The sequence below is a fragment of the Ciconia boyciana genome, chromosome 1, assembly GCF_034638445.1.
Source record: "Ciconia boyciana chromosome 1, ASM3463844v1, whole genome shotgun sequence".
NCBI lineage: Eukaryota > Metazoa > Chordata > Aves > Ciconiiformes > Ciconiidae > Ciconia > Ciconia boyciana.
The window spans coordinates 155566241-155582701 of record NC_132934.1 but is presented as its reverse complement, the minus strand read 5'-3'; the positions used below and the strand labels follow the sequence as shown (position 1 = coordinate 155582701).

At 37.3% G+C, this 16461-nt stretch overlaps 1 protein-coding gene across 2 annotated transcripts in view; it reads left to right on the top strand.

Annotated features, from left to right (window-relative positions):
• MYO16 (myosin XVI) overlaps positions 1–16461 on the top strand; it is a 400031-nt gene that overhangs the window by 336067 nt on the left and 47503 nt on the right. For both annotated transcript variants that reach the window (XM_072849888.1, XM_072849887.1), the window contains exons 28-29: positions 2028–2130; positions 13361–13457. In XM_072849888.1, coding sequence (XP_072705989.1) covers positions 2028–2130; positions 13361–13457 — 200 coding nt within the window. The remainder of the gene's footprint in view (positions 1–2027; positions 2131–13360; positions 13458–16461) is intronic.

Here is a 16461-nt window from a genome sequence, read left to right as displayed (position 1 = left end):
GCAGATCATTTTTGTCTGGCCTCCTGTATAATACAGATTGTAAAGCATGTTTGTTATCCTTGTTTTGAGTCCTGTGATTTGCATGGATCTAAAGTAAATCTGATCCAAACTTAGAATTTCAACCTTTTAAATTTTAATTTGGCTCTGTTTCAGGAATTGAATATATTTCTTTGGGTTTTTGCTGTGAGTGAGTTTCAGGCTGACCACTTTCACAGTTACTTCTTCATGCATTGTCAGTCAATGCTGACAATGTCACAATCTTTGTTTCAATCACAATCTTTGTTTCAATCACAATGTTTCAAGTCACAATCTTTGTTTCAGTCAGCAGTTGCTAAGCTTTCCAGAAGTTGTCTCTCTAACACCTCTGATTCTCCATGATTTCTAGGAAAATCCAGTTGATACAAGTATGGAAATGAGGTGGCCCCAGCCTTAATAGCAGTCCATAAAACAAATGTCTTCATGACCATACAGCTAGTTGAGCTATTAGGAAAGTAGGATCCACAGTTTTCTACTGCTAATCATCTGGAGTGTTAGACTAACTAAAAAGGTCTCTGGTGAAGTTTTGGCCCCTTCCAACCAGCATTTCTCCAAACAATTCCTGGGCACAATTTAGGAATTAAGACAGGCTAGTGACCAGTCCCAGAAAGCAGCTTAGGTGTGGCTACACTCTGTTGGAAGGTGACAGAGTTTAACAGAACATAGCAGAATACTTAATAAATAGACAGGCTGTTTTTTTGCCAGATGGTTTCTAAGCCAGAGAAATAATCCCTCTCACATTTCATTTACTAGTATAGGCTTAGCCATGGAGTCCTCAGCAGGACTGCTACCAGACCAGAGAACATTTCCAGACTGCAGGAGCTGAGATACCCAAGGGTCTGTGCAGCTCCAGGAAACTAGAAGTCTAGGTGAAATTTGGCCTTAGAGCAGTTTGCCTGCGGACATTGCTCCAGAGTTGCTACAGCTCCCAGGACCATTGATGTCCCTGGAGTCATTCCAGCCCTGCAGCTTTGCCTGCCATGGTCTGTGTGAGTGGTCCCAGGACAGCACAGTTTTGGCTTGCACCAAAGCTATAGGTGAATTCAACTGTTAAGGAACCAAATAAATAAAATGTCAAGAAGTGTAGTTAGCATGCAAACTTCAAAGCTTACCCCTGTTTCATTGGGAGTTTAATCAAAAGTGACACATTTGCAAAATCTTTCCTTTTCAAAAACTGGCTTTTTATAATGAAAAAACATTCCAGCTCATTACATCCAGTAAGATCTAGACTGAGGAATACCTTCAAGAAAGTATAGTAATAATATGAAGCATCAAGATGTATAAAATTCATCAGTTTCTTTAGTAATACATTATAATAAAAGCACAGTTAAAATTTAAATTTTATACTTTGTTTCACTTTGTATGACTTAAGTTTCCTACGTTACTTCCTTTATCAGGTACATCAAAGAGCCCTTTAATATCTAGCATTTTCTGCCTTTGAAGGTACTCAATGCTGTAATCAAGTCTCCTCTTGATCTTCTTTCCAATAGTGTAAACTGATCAAGTTCCTTAAAGTCTCTTTGCTATAAGACTTTTTGTTCAAGATGAATAAAAAATTATTTCAGACTGATGGAAAATATTTTCATCAATATAATTTTCTTATGAATTACTCCCTAATAGGCATATGTCATATGACACATACTGAAAAAATATTTTCCTCCTTTCAGTGACCTGATTCAGTACCAATGATATTGGTTGGTGAGGCTTTGCATTCTTTCTGCATTGATTTTCAGTGAGGCATCCAAAGAACTGACAGGAAGCAAATCTGTGTTTTAGGCATCACTTGTCCCACACTGTTATTAACCAAGGTCATGTCTAATAATATAAAAGATTTAAAGTGATTGGCCACCTTGTTTTCTTCACCCTTAGCAGAATCCTAAGCTTCCTGTTTGGATATCAAAGACTTGAGAGTCAAAGGAAAACTGACAGTGTCTGCAAAGATGTCAACCAGGCCAACATTAGAGTAACTCTACTTCTACTGATTTTTCTAGGTATAAAGATTTGGCTGATACAGCAGCAGGAGAGAAGAAGAAGTTGTCTGCCAAGGAGAGATGTCGTCTTGTTCTTCAGCAGTGTAAATTACAAGGCTGGCAGGTTTGTGATCTACAAAGCAATTAAAATATCATTCTTTAAACAAGCTAGCTGAGTCATTTCCATTGTGGCAAACCACCAGATCCTTTGCAGCAGTATATTCTTTTGACATTTAATATATGCTTTGGGATAGAATCAAACTGATTTTCTGAGTTTTCTAGCATATGAGTAGCTGTGATCATTGTGTCAAAAAAATCCGTGTATTCTTGTGGGAAGGAAAAGATTTCAATTAAGCATATACACTGTGTAAATTTGCATCCAGGTTTTTAAAGGTATCTGGTGTACACATTTTAGTGGTTGAATCGTTTCTGAATTACAAAAAAACCCTGCACATTTTCTTTTTGTAAAATCCTATACTAATGCTATACTGTCATAATAGGGGAGACCCAAAACAACTACTTAGGACTTCCCATCTAGTCAATGCCTTGTAGGCGCCAGCATGCTGATTCAGAGATAGACCAAAGTACCTAGGGTTGCTGTGCATCAAGTAAAGTAAAAAAAAAAAAGCCAAACACTGAACAGGAAGCTCTCAACTTACTATCCCATCTCCTTACCCTATTTATATCCTCGTTAATCCTCACCAGCATGAGGATTGCAAGGTGGATGTCTCCATTTGTCCAGAGTACTCAGTCAGAGTACTTTGTAATTGAGCAGGACTGATTTCTTTAACATAAGCAATTTCTAAAGAAAATGGTGTTTCCTTGGACACTATATAAGCTATTGTACAGAAAGGAAGCTTTCTGTGACTTAATGTGTAGAGCATTCTCCCAGGCGACATGAGCTTCAGATTCAGATCTTTTCCCAGCCTAGGAGGACTGAAATCTATTCCACAAGAGAGCATCCAACCAGTTTCAGCAACAGGTATGAAGTTTAGGGACTGGACAGTGGTTAGGGCACTCCTATAGGCTTTGGGAATATTAGTTTAAAGGAAGGGGTTAATACAGGTCTTCTAATGAATGTATGATCTCTAAGCATTAAGATGCCCAGAAAAAGTTTCTCCAACTGTTTATGAAGGGCAAGGACTATGTTGGACTTTGTGCTATGGGTGTTTCTCAGTGGCCCAGATTCCTTAGTTATAACAGGAAAAATGGTAGGCCCCCCACTAGGTTGGGAGCACACATGCATGATCACCTGCACTTGGGCACGTAAGAAGATTTTTCTTTGGTCAAAATACTCTTTAAGTCCCCTTTTAGTCACTAAAGTAAGTAGTGGGCACATGTAGCCCCTCTCCCTCAATAGCAAAGAGCAAAAGGATGGACACTGAAAAAGATAACAATGTTAAAATAGACTTGCTTTCCATACTCAGGTTTCTTAAGTCAGCACTGGGGTATATTCTGCATCCTTGCCACAAGGTTCCCTATAAAAACGAGTCACTAATATCTAGAAGCTGTACCTTCACTTACAAGTACCTGGAGCTGAGACTACCACTAACCTTCAGAACTCGTGTGGGGCTACAAGTTTGACATTGGGCAAAAGCTGTGTAACAGTAATTGCTTATTGTGCTCCAGTCACGAAACACAGAGCAGGATGCCTATGGAGTTTATTTCCCCAAGAGCCAGTAACAGTGTTACAGCACGAAAAAAAGCAATTGGCCATCAGTGAAAGCCTACAGCTCAACACTAGTGATTCTGTAATGATTGGCGTTTGAAAACAAGCCTGCAACCTTGAAAGACAAAAATGTAGAAAGGAAATTGCAACACAGAATCCCTCCTTCGTGCAGGAGACTGAAGCTTGTGATCTCAAACAGATTTTTGAGGTTCTGACTCCAGAATCTCATTAAGACCAGGCGTGCAAAACTACAGCACTGCATAATGCATTATCCTTCAAACAAGAAAGGAACAAAACTCTAAAGAGACACTGATAAGTTAAATGGAATAGGAGGGTTTGGGGGTGAGAGTTATACCGTTGTCACTCAGTGACTGTGAAGCACATGGCAACAGACTAAGCTGAAAGGAACAAGGTCTGAAAAAATGAGTGACCTTTCTCCTTACACCTTTTTCAAGCCACAAAGAGCTATGACAAACAGATGGAAAGATGATAATCATGGAAGAAAAATCTAGGAGAAAATTCACTCTAAGTCCAGACAATTTCTTGCAGACAAATGCCCAGTGAATACAAGTTGACACCAAGACGTTTTGTATAGGTGATACAAAACCATATACCAAACTATCAGCAGTAGTGACTAATGTCTGTGTCACATAATCTCTCTCTCTCAATTATCTTTTTGATTCATTTGACTAATCATGAAAGTTGAACTTTAAATAACAGTCTAAATGAGGAACTTCATACAATCTGCAGTTGTCATGGGTGCCCTCCTCTATGCTTTTACAGCAGAGGACTCTGAAAGAAGAAGAAAAAAATGTAAAAGGGAGGAGGGGGAAGAAAGGGAAAGAAAAGAGGAATTAGGAACTGAGGATGATGTCAGCTAGCAAAGCCAAAGGAAGGGAGTCATCTGTAGTGCATCATTAAAAATCATCCAAGAAGTAGGGGGTTACACATATAACCAGTTTATTCAGCCACTGTTGCCAGCAGTAACTACTTCAAATGAGTCACTGCTGGAACTGAAAATCTATTTGATGCTGAGGTTCATGAATAAGTCAAAAATGTCTTCCCCAACACTCTTACCTGCACTTCCCTGAAGAGCTGTTGCAGATTCGGGTAGATAAATTGACCAAAAAAATAGATCACTACAATATCCACATCAAAGATGATGAAGTTTAGGAGAAAGCAATACACATCTGAAATCAACCTCCTGCTTATATGTCATCATCAGAGGACGAGGTTGCCAATAAACTCCCCAGCAGAGGGGGAAAAAGAAAGACCTGGGCTTTATAGCTGCGAGAATCTGGATGATACTTTATTTAACTTCCTTCTGATAATGTACCTGACCATCCCATTTTGTGAAAGGTGATATTAACTTGGGGGAGGGGAAGGTAAATCTGTGTTCTGAAGTGAGAGCCCAAAAATGAGTAAAGAAAATAGTTTATTTGTATTTATTTCCTGCTTGACAATTTATCTTTTCTTTCTCACTTAAGTTGTGTTTGGAGAGTGTTTTATTAACCAACAAAACAACAAAACCCAGAGCCTACTCCCAGAACAAGTTCTTTCTCCTCTTGTAAATACTGCAGTCTGTTTAAAAATGGGGGACAAGTGAAGAAGATCCAATACCAGAATCCAATTTTGGTTTATTTTCTAATGTTTAGTAGAGCATAAGAGCAAACACTATCAGCTAGCCAACGTCTGGTGCTTGATTCAGCAGCTTCTGTGTTAGAAGAAAGTATTTATTAGGGAAGTGTTGATAGGTTTATGAAATGTTGCTGTTACTTGGGTAAGCTGAGTTGGAGATAACTAAACTAGGACAATAAAATAGCTGTTTCTTTGAAGCTGGCATACCATGCAGTTTCAGTCATGCACTTAGCTTAACTACTGAAATTATAAAAATGCAGAGCGATTAATGAAAGGCAGTTTTTGCATCCTGACTCTGTCCACAGCCTAGATAAGGTGTTCTTTCAGCTTAAATATATACTTGATCGTGACAAGCTTAGCTACTTGCTGTGAGTTTTAAGCACACCCAATGTAAGAGAAAATCAGATTTCTAAATCAAAACAAGCCATTCCTACTCCAGAGTGAAAGTAATAGACTTCTTTAACCCCCGGAGAAGCCAGTGAGAGTTTTGCTATTAATATTAGAAGGAGCAAGATGATATGTAGTAACTTTAGAGTCAAATTGAGTGGAAGTACTGGCTGCTCCATGTAAAACAGAAGAATCTCCTGCCCTCCAGAACATCTGAAGTCCTTTACATTAGGAAACCCACATTTTCAGTGCTGTGTTCATTTAGTGTCATGCAGTGATGTATTAGTTAAGCAAAGTCTATGATCCCAATAGCATGACTAGCTTGCAAACATTATCATGCTTTTGGAGAAGTATGGGGCACAAACAGTCCTTGGCTTTTTTACTGACATAAGGAAGCTTTCATTTGTTTGGATTCTCATTCCTCACACTGTTAAGCTTGCAAATATAAATTCAGTAAAGGAGAGTTACCTCATAGCTTACTGAGCTTTCTCATCAAAACTTGGAGCTTTACATTTTGTTTAGCTGAGGTCAGTGGTCTGCAATTAACCCTTCTCAGTTACTTCAGATGGAGCTTGCCGAAATGCAAACAACTTATATTATACCAGAAATAAAACAACATCAATTTAATTTGCTCTTGGTATACAGTGCAGCTGTTAAATACAAGTGCTGCAAAGGCCAGACTTCAGTAAAAGTGAATCTGTCAGCCTTTGACTTATAGAAATGCTTGTCTGGTTAAAATATAGGAATCCTTAAAAATATCTAATAAAAGCTTTGTCTTAGTTTATCTTTCCAATTTTTAGCCTGCTTCTTCTAATCCACAATGATTCCTTCTTATTGGTAGCCTTGAATTCTGAACACAAGAGATCACTCATTTTGGAAAGAGTAAGACAAGTCTTAAGTTTGAATGGGGTGATCCAAAGACTCGTCAGGTATGAAATAAGCAGTACAGGAAAGTCAGTCAGAATGTTTTTATGAAGCTCCAAATCAGCATCAGGTAGTTGCATGAGACAGATATTGTGTTAGTGCCAGTTCACATTTTTATAGCTACAGACACTGCTAGAGTTGTTTCAGGAGCCTGCAGTGTTTCTGGAGAAACAATCCTTGCCAGTGTGGAGCTGTATTATTAAACTTCTTCCACTCAAAAAGAATGTTAAAACAGAGAATAAGCCCTCAATAAAGGGAAATACCAGAAGTCCATCTAGAGACTTTAAATTCTTCTAGCACTTCTAGAACTGCAGAAGGAAAACGAAGAGTCTAATCCGCAGTTCTCACCAGTCACAAAAAGAACCATATTTCATTACTGACCTACAGGTGTTTCATTTATTGGATTTGATACAGCTGTCTTTAAGTACTTTTTAATCTCAATATACTAATATACAGTATTAGCATACCAGAGTCCTTTTTGGGAAAAGTATATTTACTATTAAATAGAAGAATATAGAACATAAGTGGCATATGATTAAATCAGAGAAAGGAGCAGAAGTATATGAAATCATACATGTGTAAATTGTATGCTTAGTTCAGAGAGACTTTGAAGTTATTTCTTAAACAGAACTGTTTATTTTGGCTTAAAATGAAAATGGTTATGCCATTTATAAATTTATAAATTGCTTTGTACATGTTATGATAAAGTACTGGAGTACTTTGCAAGCAACGTAATATAGAAGGGATTCTTAACTCTTTTTTTTCCCTTGAGTGGGAAAACTTTGAGTACTCATAAATTGCATGCCAGTTTATTCATTTGTCATTTAGTAATTTTAACTGTGCTGGAAGTCAATGTTCCTTTTTGTTTTGAATATCTCATTTTAAGAGTCAATTTTCTTTTAGGCAGTTTTAAAATTAAGTAAATTATGAAGATCACATTTAAAAAAAAATCCCAGGAGCAGTTTCCAGACTAACAGTAAATGATTAAAACACCAGTGTCTATATTTCCCTCATACTTGGAATTATGTCAGCAAAATTACATTGTCCCATTATAGCTTTGTCCCATTATATCATCCCATTATATTCTTGGAAATAATTTGCTAGTAGCAGAAATCACCACAGAGTGAGTTTGGACCTTATCAGTACTACCAGAAGGCTGGCCTGGGCCAGCCACCACCTGTAAGCTTTCTCAGCAGCTATTTTGTGCCACACAATACAAGTCCATCCTCTCCCCTTGGCCAAAGAACAGGAGGGATGGTGCGCTTTGACCTCAGAATGCTCACAAGCTCTCAGTCTGTCCACACAGAGCTCTATTTTTGGTTCCTATTTCTATCTTTTTTTCCCTCTAGAATATATTTCTCCTTCTCTCTGTCCACCTTTCAGGGTTTGCTTACAATTACTAATCTTGCAAACTCTTTATTTTCTTTCTGATATCTTTTGCATCCAGATCTCTCAAATCTGGATTCCATCTCTCTCTCTCTCTCTGAATCCCTCTACCCCGCCCTTGTATGTCTCTTGACACTTTTCTCTTGTTTTCTTCTCTTTCTTTCTTTTTTAGATACTTCGCTTCATATTTGGTCCCGGTGTTTTTTCCTTATTTGTCTGGGTTTAGTTTTCCAGTCTCCTACCTCGGAGTTTACTTCCTCTGCCATTGCTGTCCCTGTTGCCTGTTGCCTATATTTCTCAGTTCACACAGAGACACTTTCATATTGTTTCTTTTGGTGCTATGTCTATTTCTAGGATTTTGAAAGGCTAGAATGATAGGTCCAGTATCTACAGAGATCCCATGAGATAAAACTGGGGTAGGGTTTCCTCCACTGAGTATTTCTTACACGCATCTTGCCTTTCCTAATCACTTCCTTTCCTGTAGGGCAGTCCTTTTTCTCGCCTCACAAGTGCAAAGAGCTGTGACGTTTGTACAGTTTGTGGAAAAGGAACGACCATTTTTCTGCCCTTTCCCAGAGAGCTGAATGACAGATTTTCTTCCTAAAGTCCAACTCCTGACAAGCGCTTACATAAGTGATTAATGTCACTTGTGTGAATACTGGACTACTCACGTACGTTATATGAAGGCCATACATAAGCTATGCTAAACTGTAGATTTGTTCAATGTGTACCATGTTGTAAGGTCACTAGTTTGCCAGAGACAAAGGAGGACTCTTAAAATGTGTGAAGAAAAGCTAACAAATAAAGCAGAGAGAGTAAGGCTTTAAAAATAACATTTCAGAACTTGTAAAAGATCATTACCCTGTAAATGTGTTTGTCGTTATAATATTTTTGCAGACATGTACACTGCAAAAAGACACATTTTACAATAGTTTTAAGGCTTTTTTCTATATTTCATTAATGCACTGTGAAAATGTGTGTCATTGTGTAAAATATCATTATAGTTCTCTGTCTTTTGTAGGTAGCTATTTTGAAAGTACTGCCAGAAACACACAGCACTCCCACAAATTGCCTTTTTTAAACTAAAGAACAGCTTTACAGATTCCCTTGACACCTATTAAGTATGAGCTAATACTGCCTCCATGCCACCTACACACCATCTCAGGATCCATTCCATAGTTTTGAATGTCTGTACTTCTACATCCTACACCTTTTCTATAAAATAAAAAAAAAAAAGAAAAAAAAAGAAGAGAGCGAGAAAGAAAAGCTCCCTCCCATCCTTTCTCCTTCCTCCCAGGGAAAAAAAAGGAGGCCTGTAGCAGTAATTGAAGCTTTGGTAGTCATCAATGACAATTTTACTTAATCTTTAAAAAATGTGTCATTTTGAAAAATAACATTTAAAACCCTAATGCTTTTCTAATTAAAATAACTATGACTGTAATTCACAGATGGTTTACTTTTACAGGAGTCTGAATGACATTAAAATTTCAGACTCAGATGAGAGCACTTTGTAGTCCAGAAGGTATTGAAAAGTGAGTGCTTTAGTGGAAGAACATTTTAACCTTTTTTTCCCCTAGGCAAGCAGGAAACGTTTTGTGATTAGAGAAAAGACCAGAATGAAGACAGGTGGCAGCCTCAAAAACTGTTTTGATATCTGGCATATGAAATGCCAACATTTTTCAGCATTATTGCTTTCACTGAACACCAGAACTGTGCAGAGGGCAGTGAGACAAGCTTGTTCTCATTCAGCTTTAGAGGGTATCAGATTTAGTTCAAAGACCGAGCAACACAGATCTCCAGCCATACTAACATAATCAAATGTGTTATAGCAGTTTCTTCTATACGTGCTTCTGTCTAGAGCTCTGCTCTCAATAGACCTGGCATATGACGTAAAATCTATAAATAGCTTTTATCCAAATGTAAAAATGAATTTGTATTGACATTTTGTATTTCTTCATTCACTTAAAAGTTGTAGCAGGCTTCTACTAATGAAGTTCATAGCATAAGTGATGCCACAGTAATTCCGTTTATATTGTTCCTAGGGTGTAGGATGGGAGAAAAGAGCTCTCATGCTTTGCATGTCCCCTAACTAGCTTTGTGACTCTGCAATGCCAGACACTTGTAGCTAAACTGACCATAAGCTTGAGCAATCGTCTTGACTGTCATTTTGTGACTGCACACTGCAAAATAAATTGCAACTCAATGTTTAGTTAAGTCACACATTTGAAATATAGCCTAGATGTGACCAGTGTGTTAATTATAAGACTAATCCAGAATGGGGTTGCTAATTTTGCCACAGGCATTGCTGGTAATCAGGGTTTTTGTAAGGTTTCAAAATGTAACTTTTCATCCTCTTTTCTACCGTCAAAATACCATAATATTGCCCTAGTAGAGAGGTCTGTTTTAGAGACTTACAGTGAAGAAGTAGGGGAAAAGCAAGCATTTTGAGGAATGGAGGAAAAGAGGCAGAAGTGAGGAAAAAGTGGATGATTTGGCATAGGCCTGAGACAGAGGGGGGGAAAAAGGCTCCAATGTGATGTAGAGGGTTTGTGGAAAGGAAAAGTGGAGTATAAAGAGAAAATGTAATCAGAGTAGAAGAATATGATTTTATTAAGTATTTGTATCCAGGCTTTGGCTGTCTGAGAGCTACTCAGATACAAATGGTAATTATAAAAACTACATGATAATTTAATTACAGTTAACCATATGAATAATAATTCCGTTATTCTTATAGAAGAAATCTGGATTTAAGGTGATATGAGCAAGAAGATGGAGGGTGTAGTAGCCAAAGCTAGTAATACAGAAAGTTTAATATGTGTTTTGAGAAGATGGATGGAAAAAATAGTTGTTTGATGAGCAATTATTACAGAATTCACAGGGTTTAGTGACGGAGTGGATGTGGTGGGAGGAATCAAGGTGGAGTTCTGGTATCCCAGCATAAAGTGGAAGGCATGAAAGTAGAATGCTTGATGGGAACAGAAGAGAAAATTTACATGGTTTGCTGGGAAAACATTAAAAGTTTGCTTGTTCATGATACAGGATTAGATGTCTAAAAGAGAAGCAAATTTAAACTGAAGAAGAAAGTAGTTGACCTCTTTTTCTGAGAATTTTTTGATGAAATAAGGAGGAAAAGAAGTAGGGACAAAAGGAAAGATTCCTAAGGAAATTTAGCAAGCCCCAGGAAAGAAGCAGATTCCGGAATAGATGATGGATGAAGAAGGAAATCAGAGTGCTAAGACAACCAGGCAAATAGAGAATTTTGAAAGCACAGGAAGAAAAGTGAAAACTTTTGTTGGAAGTCACAGGTCAAGAAAATGAGGATGAGAGTATGTCCTTGAGAGCAGAGTATGAGAGCACAATGAAATCTCAGTGAGATTGCCTCAGATGAATATGAAGTTAAAAATTGGAAGGCATCACTCAAGATAATCTATTAAGCAAATATAAAGGCAAGATTTTACCAGGGTAGCTACCATTGTAGAAACAGGATGTAGGAAAAGGCAATATTGTTCTGGAATAACAACTCCAATTTGTAAGCAGAAGGATTATTCCAGAATAGATGGTCTGAATAGAGGAGCTGCTCTGGAATAGCTAAGTTATACTAGTATTTCTGTAGCTGTACAGTTTTCTAAAATAGCTGTCCCAGGCATTTTCCACCATGCAAAGAAAGCCTATTCCCTATTTATGACTTTCTACAATGGCAAGACAAGTAAAATGCGTTTTTTATCACCTTCCCTTCACACACTTTGCAATAACACAAAAAGGCCTGTTTTATTGGGAAAAGACATACTAGCAGAAAAAAATTTTAGACAGCATTCTAATTTTGCCATTTGAGTGCATCTGATTTTAACTAAAAGACTAACAGTTGCACCGTCATTGTCTGTCAGTTGAAACTTCAGAATTAGAGACTCTTGAAAACATTTGATTCAAAATAGTTTCTCTCTAGAGTAGGGAGAAGGGAAGCCAAGGGACAAAAATGTGCCCCAGTCATTTCTGAATGTTGTTAATCGAGTTTAGACATGGTATATATGACCTGTCTTTCTGTAGTTCATCATTACCAGTGATGTACACCTGACAATAGTGTTTGGATTAAAAACAATAAGTTCAAAAGGTGTGACAATCTCCCTGCTGATACCTGTCTCCCAGATCTATACTGAAAAAACAACAGTGGAGCAGGATGGTGCAATGAGAAGAGAATGAGCTTGTGAGCTGCAGACAAACAAGAATTGGAATGAATTTCTGCAATTTCAGCCAGACTTGTATTAATTAATCAGTATGCCTATTACCCGTATGAAATTAATAGCTAGACAGAAACTAAAATCTTCACAGGATAGCACAGTTCCCTGGTACTGGTCCTTTTATTTCTAAGGAGCAAAGGAAAATTTCTTCTACAGAATTCCTGAGAAGAAGATGGTATAAGAAAACCCATTATTTATGCAATTTTTTTAGTTACTTACTCTTTGTAGAGTAGCTTGCTTATGTGTGGTGGTTTTTTTAACGGCTATTAGAAAGGAATGCTTTTGAAGATTATACGGAAGAGAATTTTTAAGGATTGTTTCAGCATGTTCAGAAGGTATCAAAAGGAAGGTGTTTTCTTTTGGTCTAACTAGCTACATATTTCTGTAAAGGGGGAAGAGCATCTAATGATTGTTATTAAGACCCTCAGGAACTAGATGAGTTAAACCAAGCAACTAGTCAGCACCAGAATAAGCTCATACACTCAATCAATACTTAGGAGATTATTTTTCACAAATGAGTCCCTCTGACTTCTTAGGCTTGATTCTGAAAGGAGACCTGCAGAACAGCTTCAGCAGGCAAGGCTGGGAACTAGGATTCATAGTTTTACCGGACATTAGAAATCATTCCCCCACCCTCAAACTTGGGCTAAATTCTTCGTGTTCCACAGATGGCAGCTGTCTGTTACCATTTTCCGCTCCATATGGGTTTATGGCTTGCCACCTTTCTCCTTGCCCATCCCATATCCCCCTGCTTTATAAAAGCTAACCCTTATTTTTATTACATTGTCTAACACATCAGTGTAATTACATTCAGAATGCTTTTTTTTCCAACCCGTATTCAACTTGAAGATTGTAGTATTTGTTCTGGATGTTTTTGGAACTGAAGGGGGGCTGTGTGTCTGACAGCTTCCTTGTCCTTTCCAAATACCTCTTTTGTTCTTTTGTTCTACCCAGTGATACTACCTCTCTCTACAAGTATTGGCATTGTACCATTCTTAAATTGCAGATCTCATCTCAACCCTTAGCTGGATTGTATACGTACTATTGTTATTTACCTGTCATTGTTTTGGCCTTTTTTGTTGATGGTGAAGGTTTCCCTGCTGTTTGTATTCTAGATAGGAGTCCGAAAAGTGTTTCTTAAGTACTGGCAAGCTGACCACCTCAACGATTTGTGCCTTCAGCTTCAGAAGAAAATTATAACCTGCCAAAAAGGTAACAGTTACAGAACAAGTATCCCTGAGCTGTCGCTTTGTACACTGAGCAGAATATTGCATAACAAAAAAATTTTATCCTCCTTGAATAGTTGCTGTATTATTTTATACATTTCCCTACAGGCGTATTTCCAGATAACTACTTCTACAGATTTTTTGAGATGATACTAACATCACAGTGGTGATGCTTGCACTTTCTGTCTGTCACACATAATTTTATGGCAAACTGTTGACTGTAATTAAAAATTAGGGGATCTTGAATATTTCCTTTTTAAAGTATGTTCAGTGATTTTTCAAGGTATTAATATCACCTTTAACTTCTCGTTGCAAATCAAATAGCATAACAATGATACAAAATTGCAATGTGTTCAAATATATGAACAGTGAATACAAAGCTAATAATTTAATATGTTTTATTGTCTTTATTTTCCCCTTTTCTTACAGCTTTCATATTTGACAGTGCTTGTTTTTTTATGTTTAGGCATTTTTTCCCCCCTTTTATGCCTGCATTCTTACTAAGGTCACACTGACATTTTTTGGCATGTTTTTAAAAGGAGGCATTATCCACTGCCTCCTGATTTCCTGTTACTTCTTTTCCATTTCCTATCAAAATCTCAAATAACTGCTGAAAATGTGAATATTGCTTTGTTTGAAGAAGCTTCCTTCACACAATACATTATTTATCTAATTGGCTGATGTCTGCAACAATTCCCATTACCAACTTTTTAAAGGAAATTAAAAACACAACGACTTATCTTGGGGTTTTTTTAGTCAGATACATAATATTGCAGACTTAAGAATATATAAACCCCTTTCATTTTAACTATCTGTTCTTCACTGTGAGCATAGAGTGAAAAAGAGGAAACCAAGAGAAAACTTGAAGCAAGTAGAATCAAAATCGTAGCAGTTCAGGAATGAATGTGGAGAGTGACAGTTAACACAGGCCACGGTTCAGCTGGATATATAACGTCTGCCTGATATTTTATGCAAATTACCCTGTTGTATTCACGCATTTAGAAAAGCAGTAGTGATTTATCCTCTTTCTCTTCTCATGCTGACTTATCAAAGAAGGGAAATATTTACCTTTCAGTGTCCAATTTGCAAACAGAGTGCTTTAATATAACCCTATACCAAAAGGTAAAACATCCTTAGATATGTCCATATTTTGCAGAGGTAAGAGAACAGACATCTGCCAAACCCTGCCTGAAGAATGAAGATAATAGGTCTTCTTGGCTCCTTACAAAAATACTTATTTTGTTTTTGCTTCTAGCCCTCCTTAATTAAGCTAACTTGAAAAGTCATTTTCACCAAAACTATGTGTTCAAAGCTTTTTTCAGAGCTATGGCTCATCTGCATGTTTTTTATGGTCTGGGAAACTTGAGAAAATCAGGAACTTGCATGAGTAAGGAGTAGCTAGACATCCATTCACAACGTTAGGTCGTGAAATAAGCTGCCCTTTGCAAACAGGTACAATTGTAAACTTGCAGAATTAGCATGCCAAAGAGCTCTGGCAGGTTGGGAATAGGATAGGGTACCTATGCATTGTTTTTATGTAATCCTAAAATTGGGATCCATAGACTTTTACACTGGGATGGTGATGCTTTAGTGAGTAATGGTATCAGTCCTGCTTCATATCCACATTTTTCTCCCTTCATCCTTTGCATCCAGAGGACTTTGGAAGATAAATCTCTCTTGATAGCATATTGGCTAATAGCAAAACTAGTCAATAATTTCTGTATCAGGCTTAAAATGTGCTGTCATATACAAGGACTTAACTCAAAGAGAAACCAGGTCTTGTCCAAAATTATTCTCAACTGTTTTTACCTCAGTTTTACTAGTAATCCTTTCAGCATTCCCATAAATTTGCGGGAAAACAAAGCAAAACAAACCAGATATAAGTCTTTTTTCTGTTATCCTGAAAGTTAACTTACGCAGGCAAAGAAAGGGCTCAAACTAAAGTGAAAGCATGTGTAGAAACACTTATTATTTAAAAATGGATCTGTGAGTTTAGGAACTTTGTCATAGTTTTTTCACAGGTATGCCAACTACATACGGGAAGTTTTGACCTTACTGAATCACCGTAATCACTGTACCTGCAGGAAAGTCCATCATGCTGAAGTTCTTCCATCAGAGCTCATGTAGATTAGGAATTAGCTTTAATACATTGTATACACAATAGTTAATACATTTCTCACATAACCCAGATCCATGGTCTACTTGAATTTCAATTATTTTGATCTTTATCCTTAGATGAACTGTAAAGAAGTAGATATTTTTCTGCCCTGAGGGTGCTAACCTCAATTATTTTAATTTGCATAAGTGAGAATTATTTTAGATCTACATAAACGAGGAGCAAGTTCAGAAGACAATCTTAGTACCCGTACAGTAGTAGAAACTGAGCAGTAAAGGTCTAAGAGATGACAATTTCATTTCACAGCAGTTTTTGAGGTTGTGAAATTGGGGTTTTTTTCTGTGTTGAACTGAAGGCAAAATCTCTCAAATGTTCTCGTAGAGAAGGAAATGTGGTGAAATGTCCATTTTCTAATGAAAACCTGAGCTACTCAGTTCATGAAAATGTGTGCAAAAGACAAGAGGGATGTCTGTCTGCCAACCTTTCCTGATAAAACTTTGTTGAATGTTTCTTCAAAACATCTCAATTTTGATGAAAGTGCATAGTTCAGAGTAGCTGTACAGTCTCTAAATGCTACAGCCAGCTGTACAGATACCATTTTACTGGGCCATCCTAGCAGGCTACTCTGCATCATTCATGCCTGTTAACAATCCTACCAGAGGAATTACCTCTGTATTTACTTTTCCTAACCAACCTTAGTGGTGTTACCGACCCTTTTTTTTGTCAAGGTAAAAGTACACACATACACACACACTTGTAAAAATGTTACTTTAAACTGTAAGTTTTTTTCCAAAGTCATCCAGGATTTGATGCTTAACCGTTTTTCAAATACCCTATCTGCTCTGCAGCAGATAAGTTTAAAGAAAATATTGGA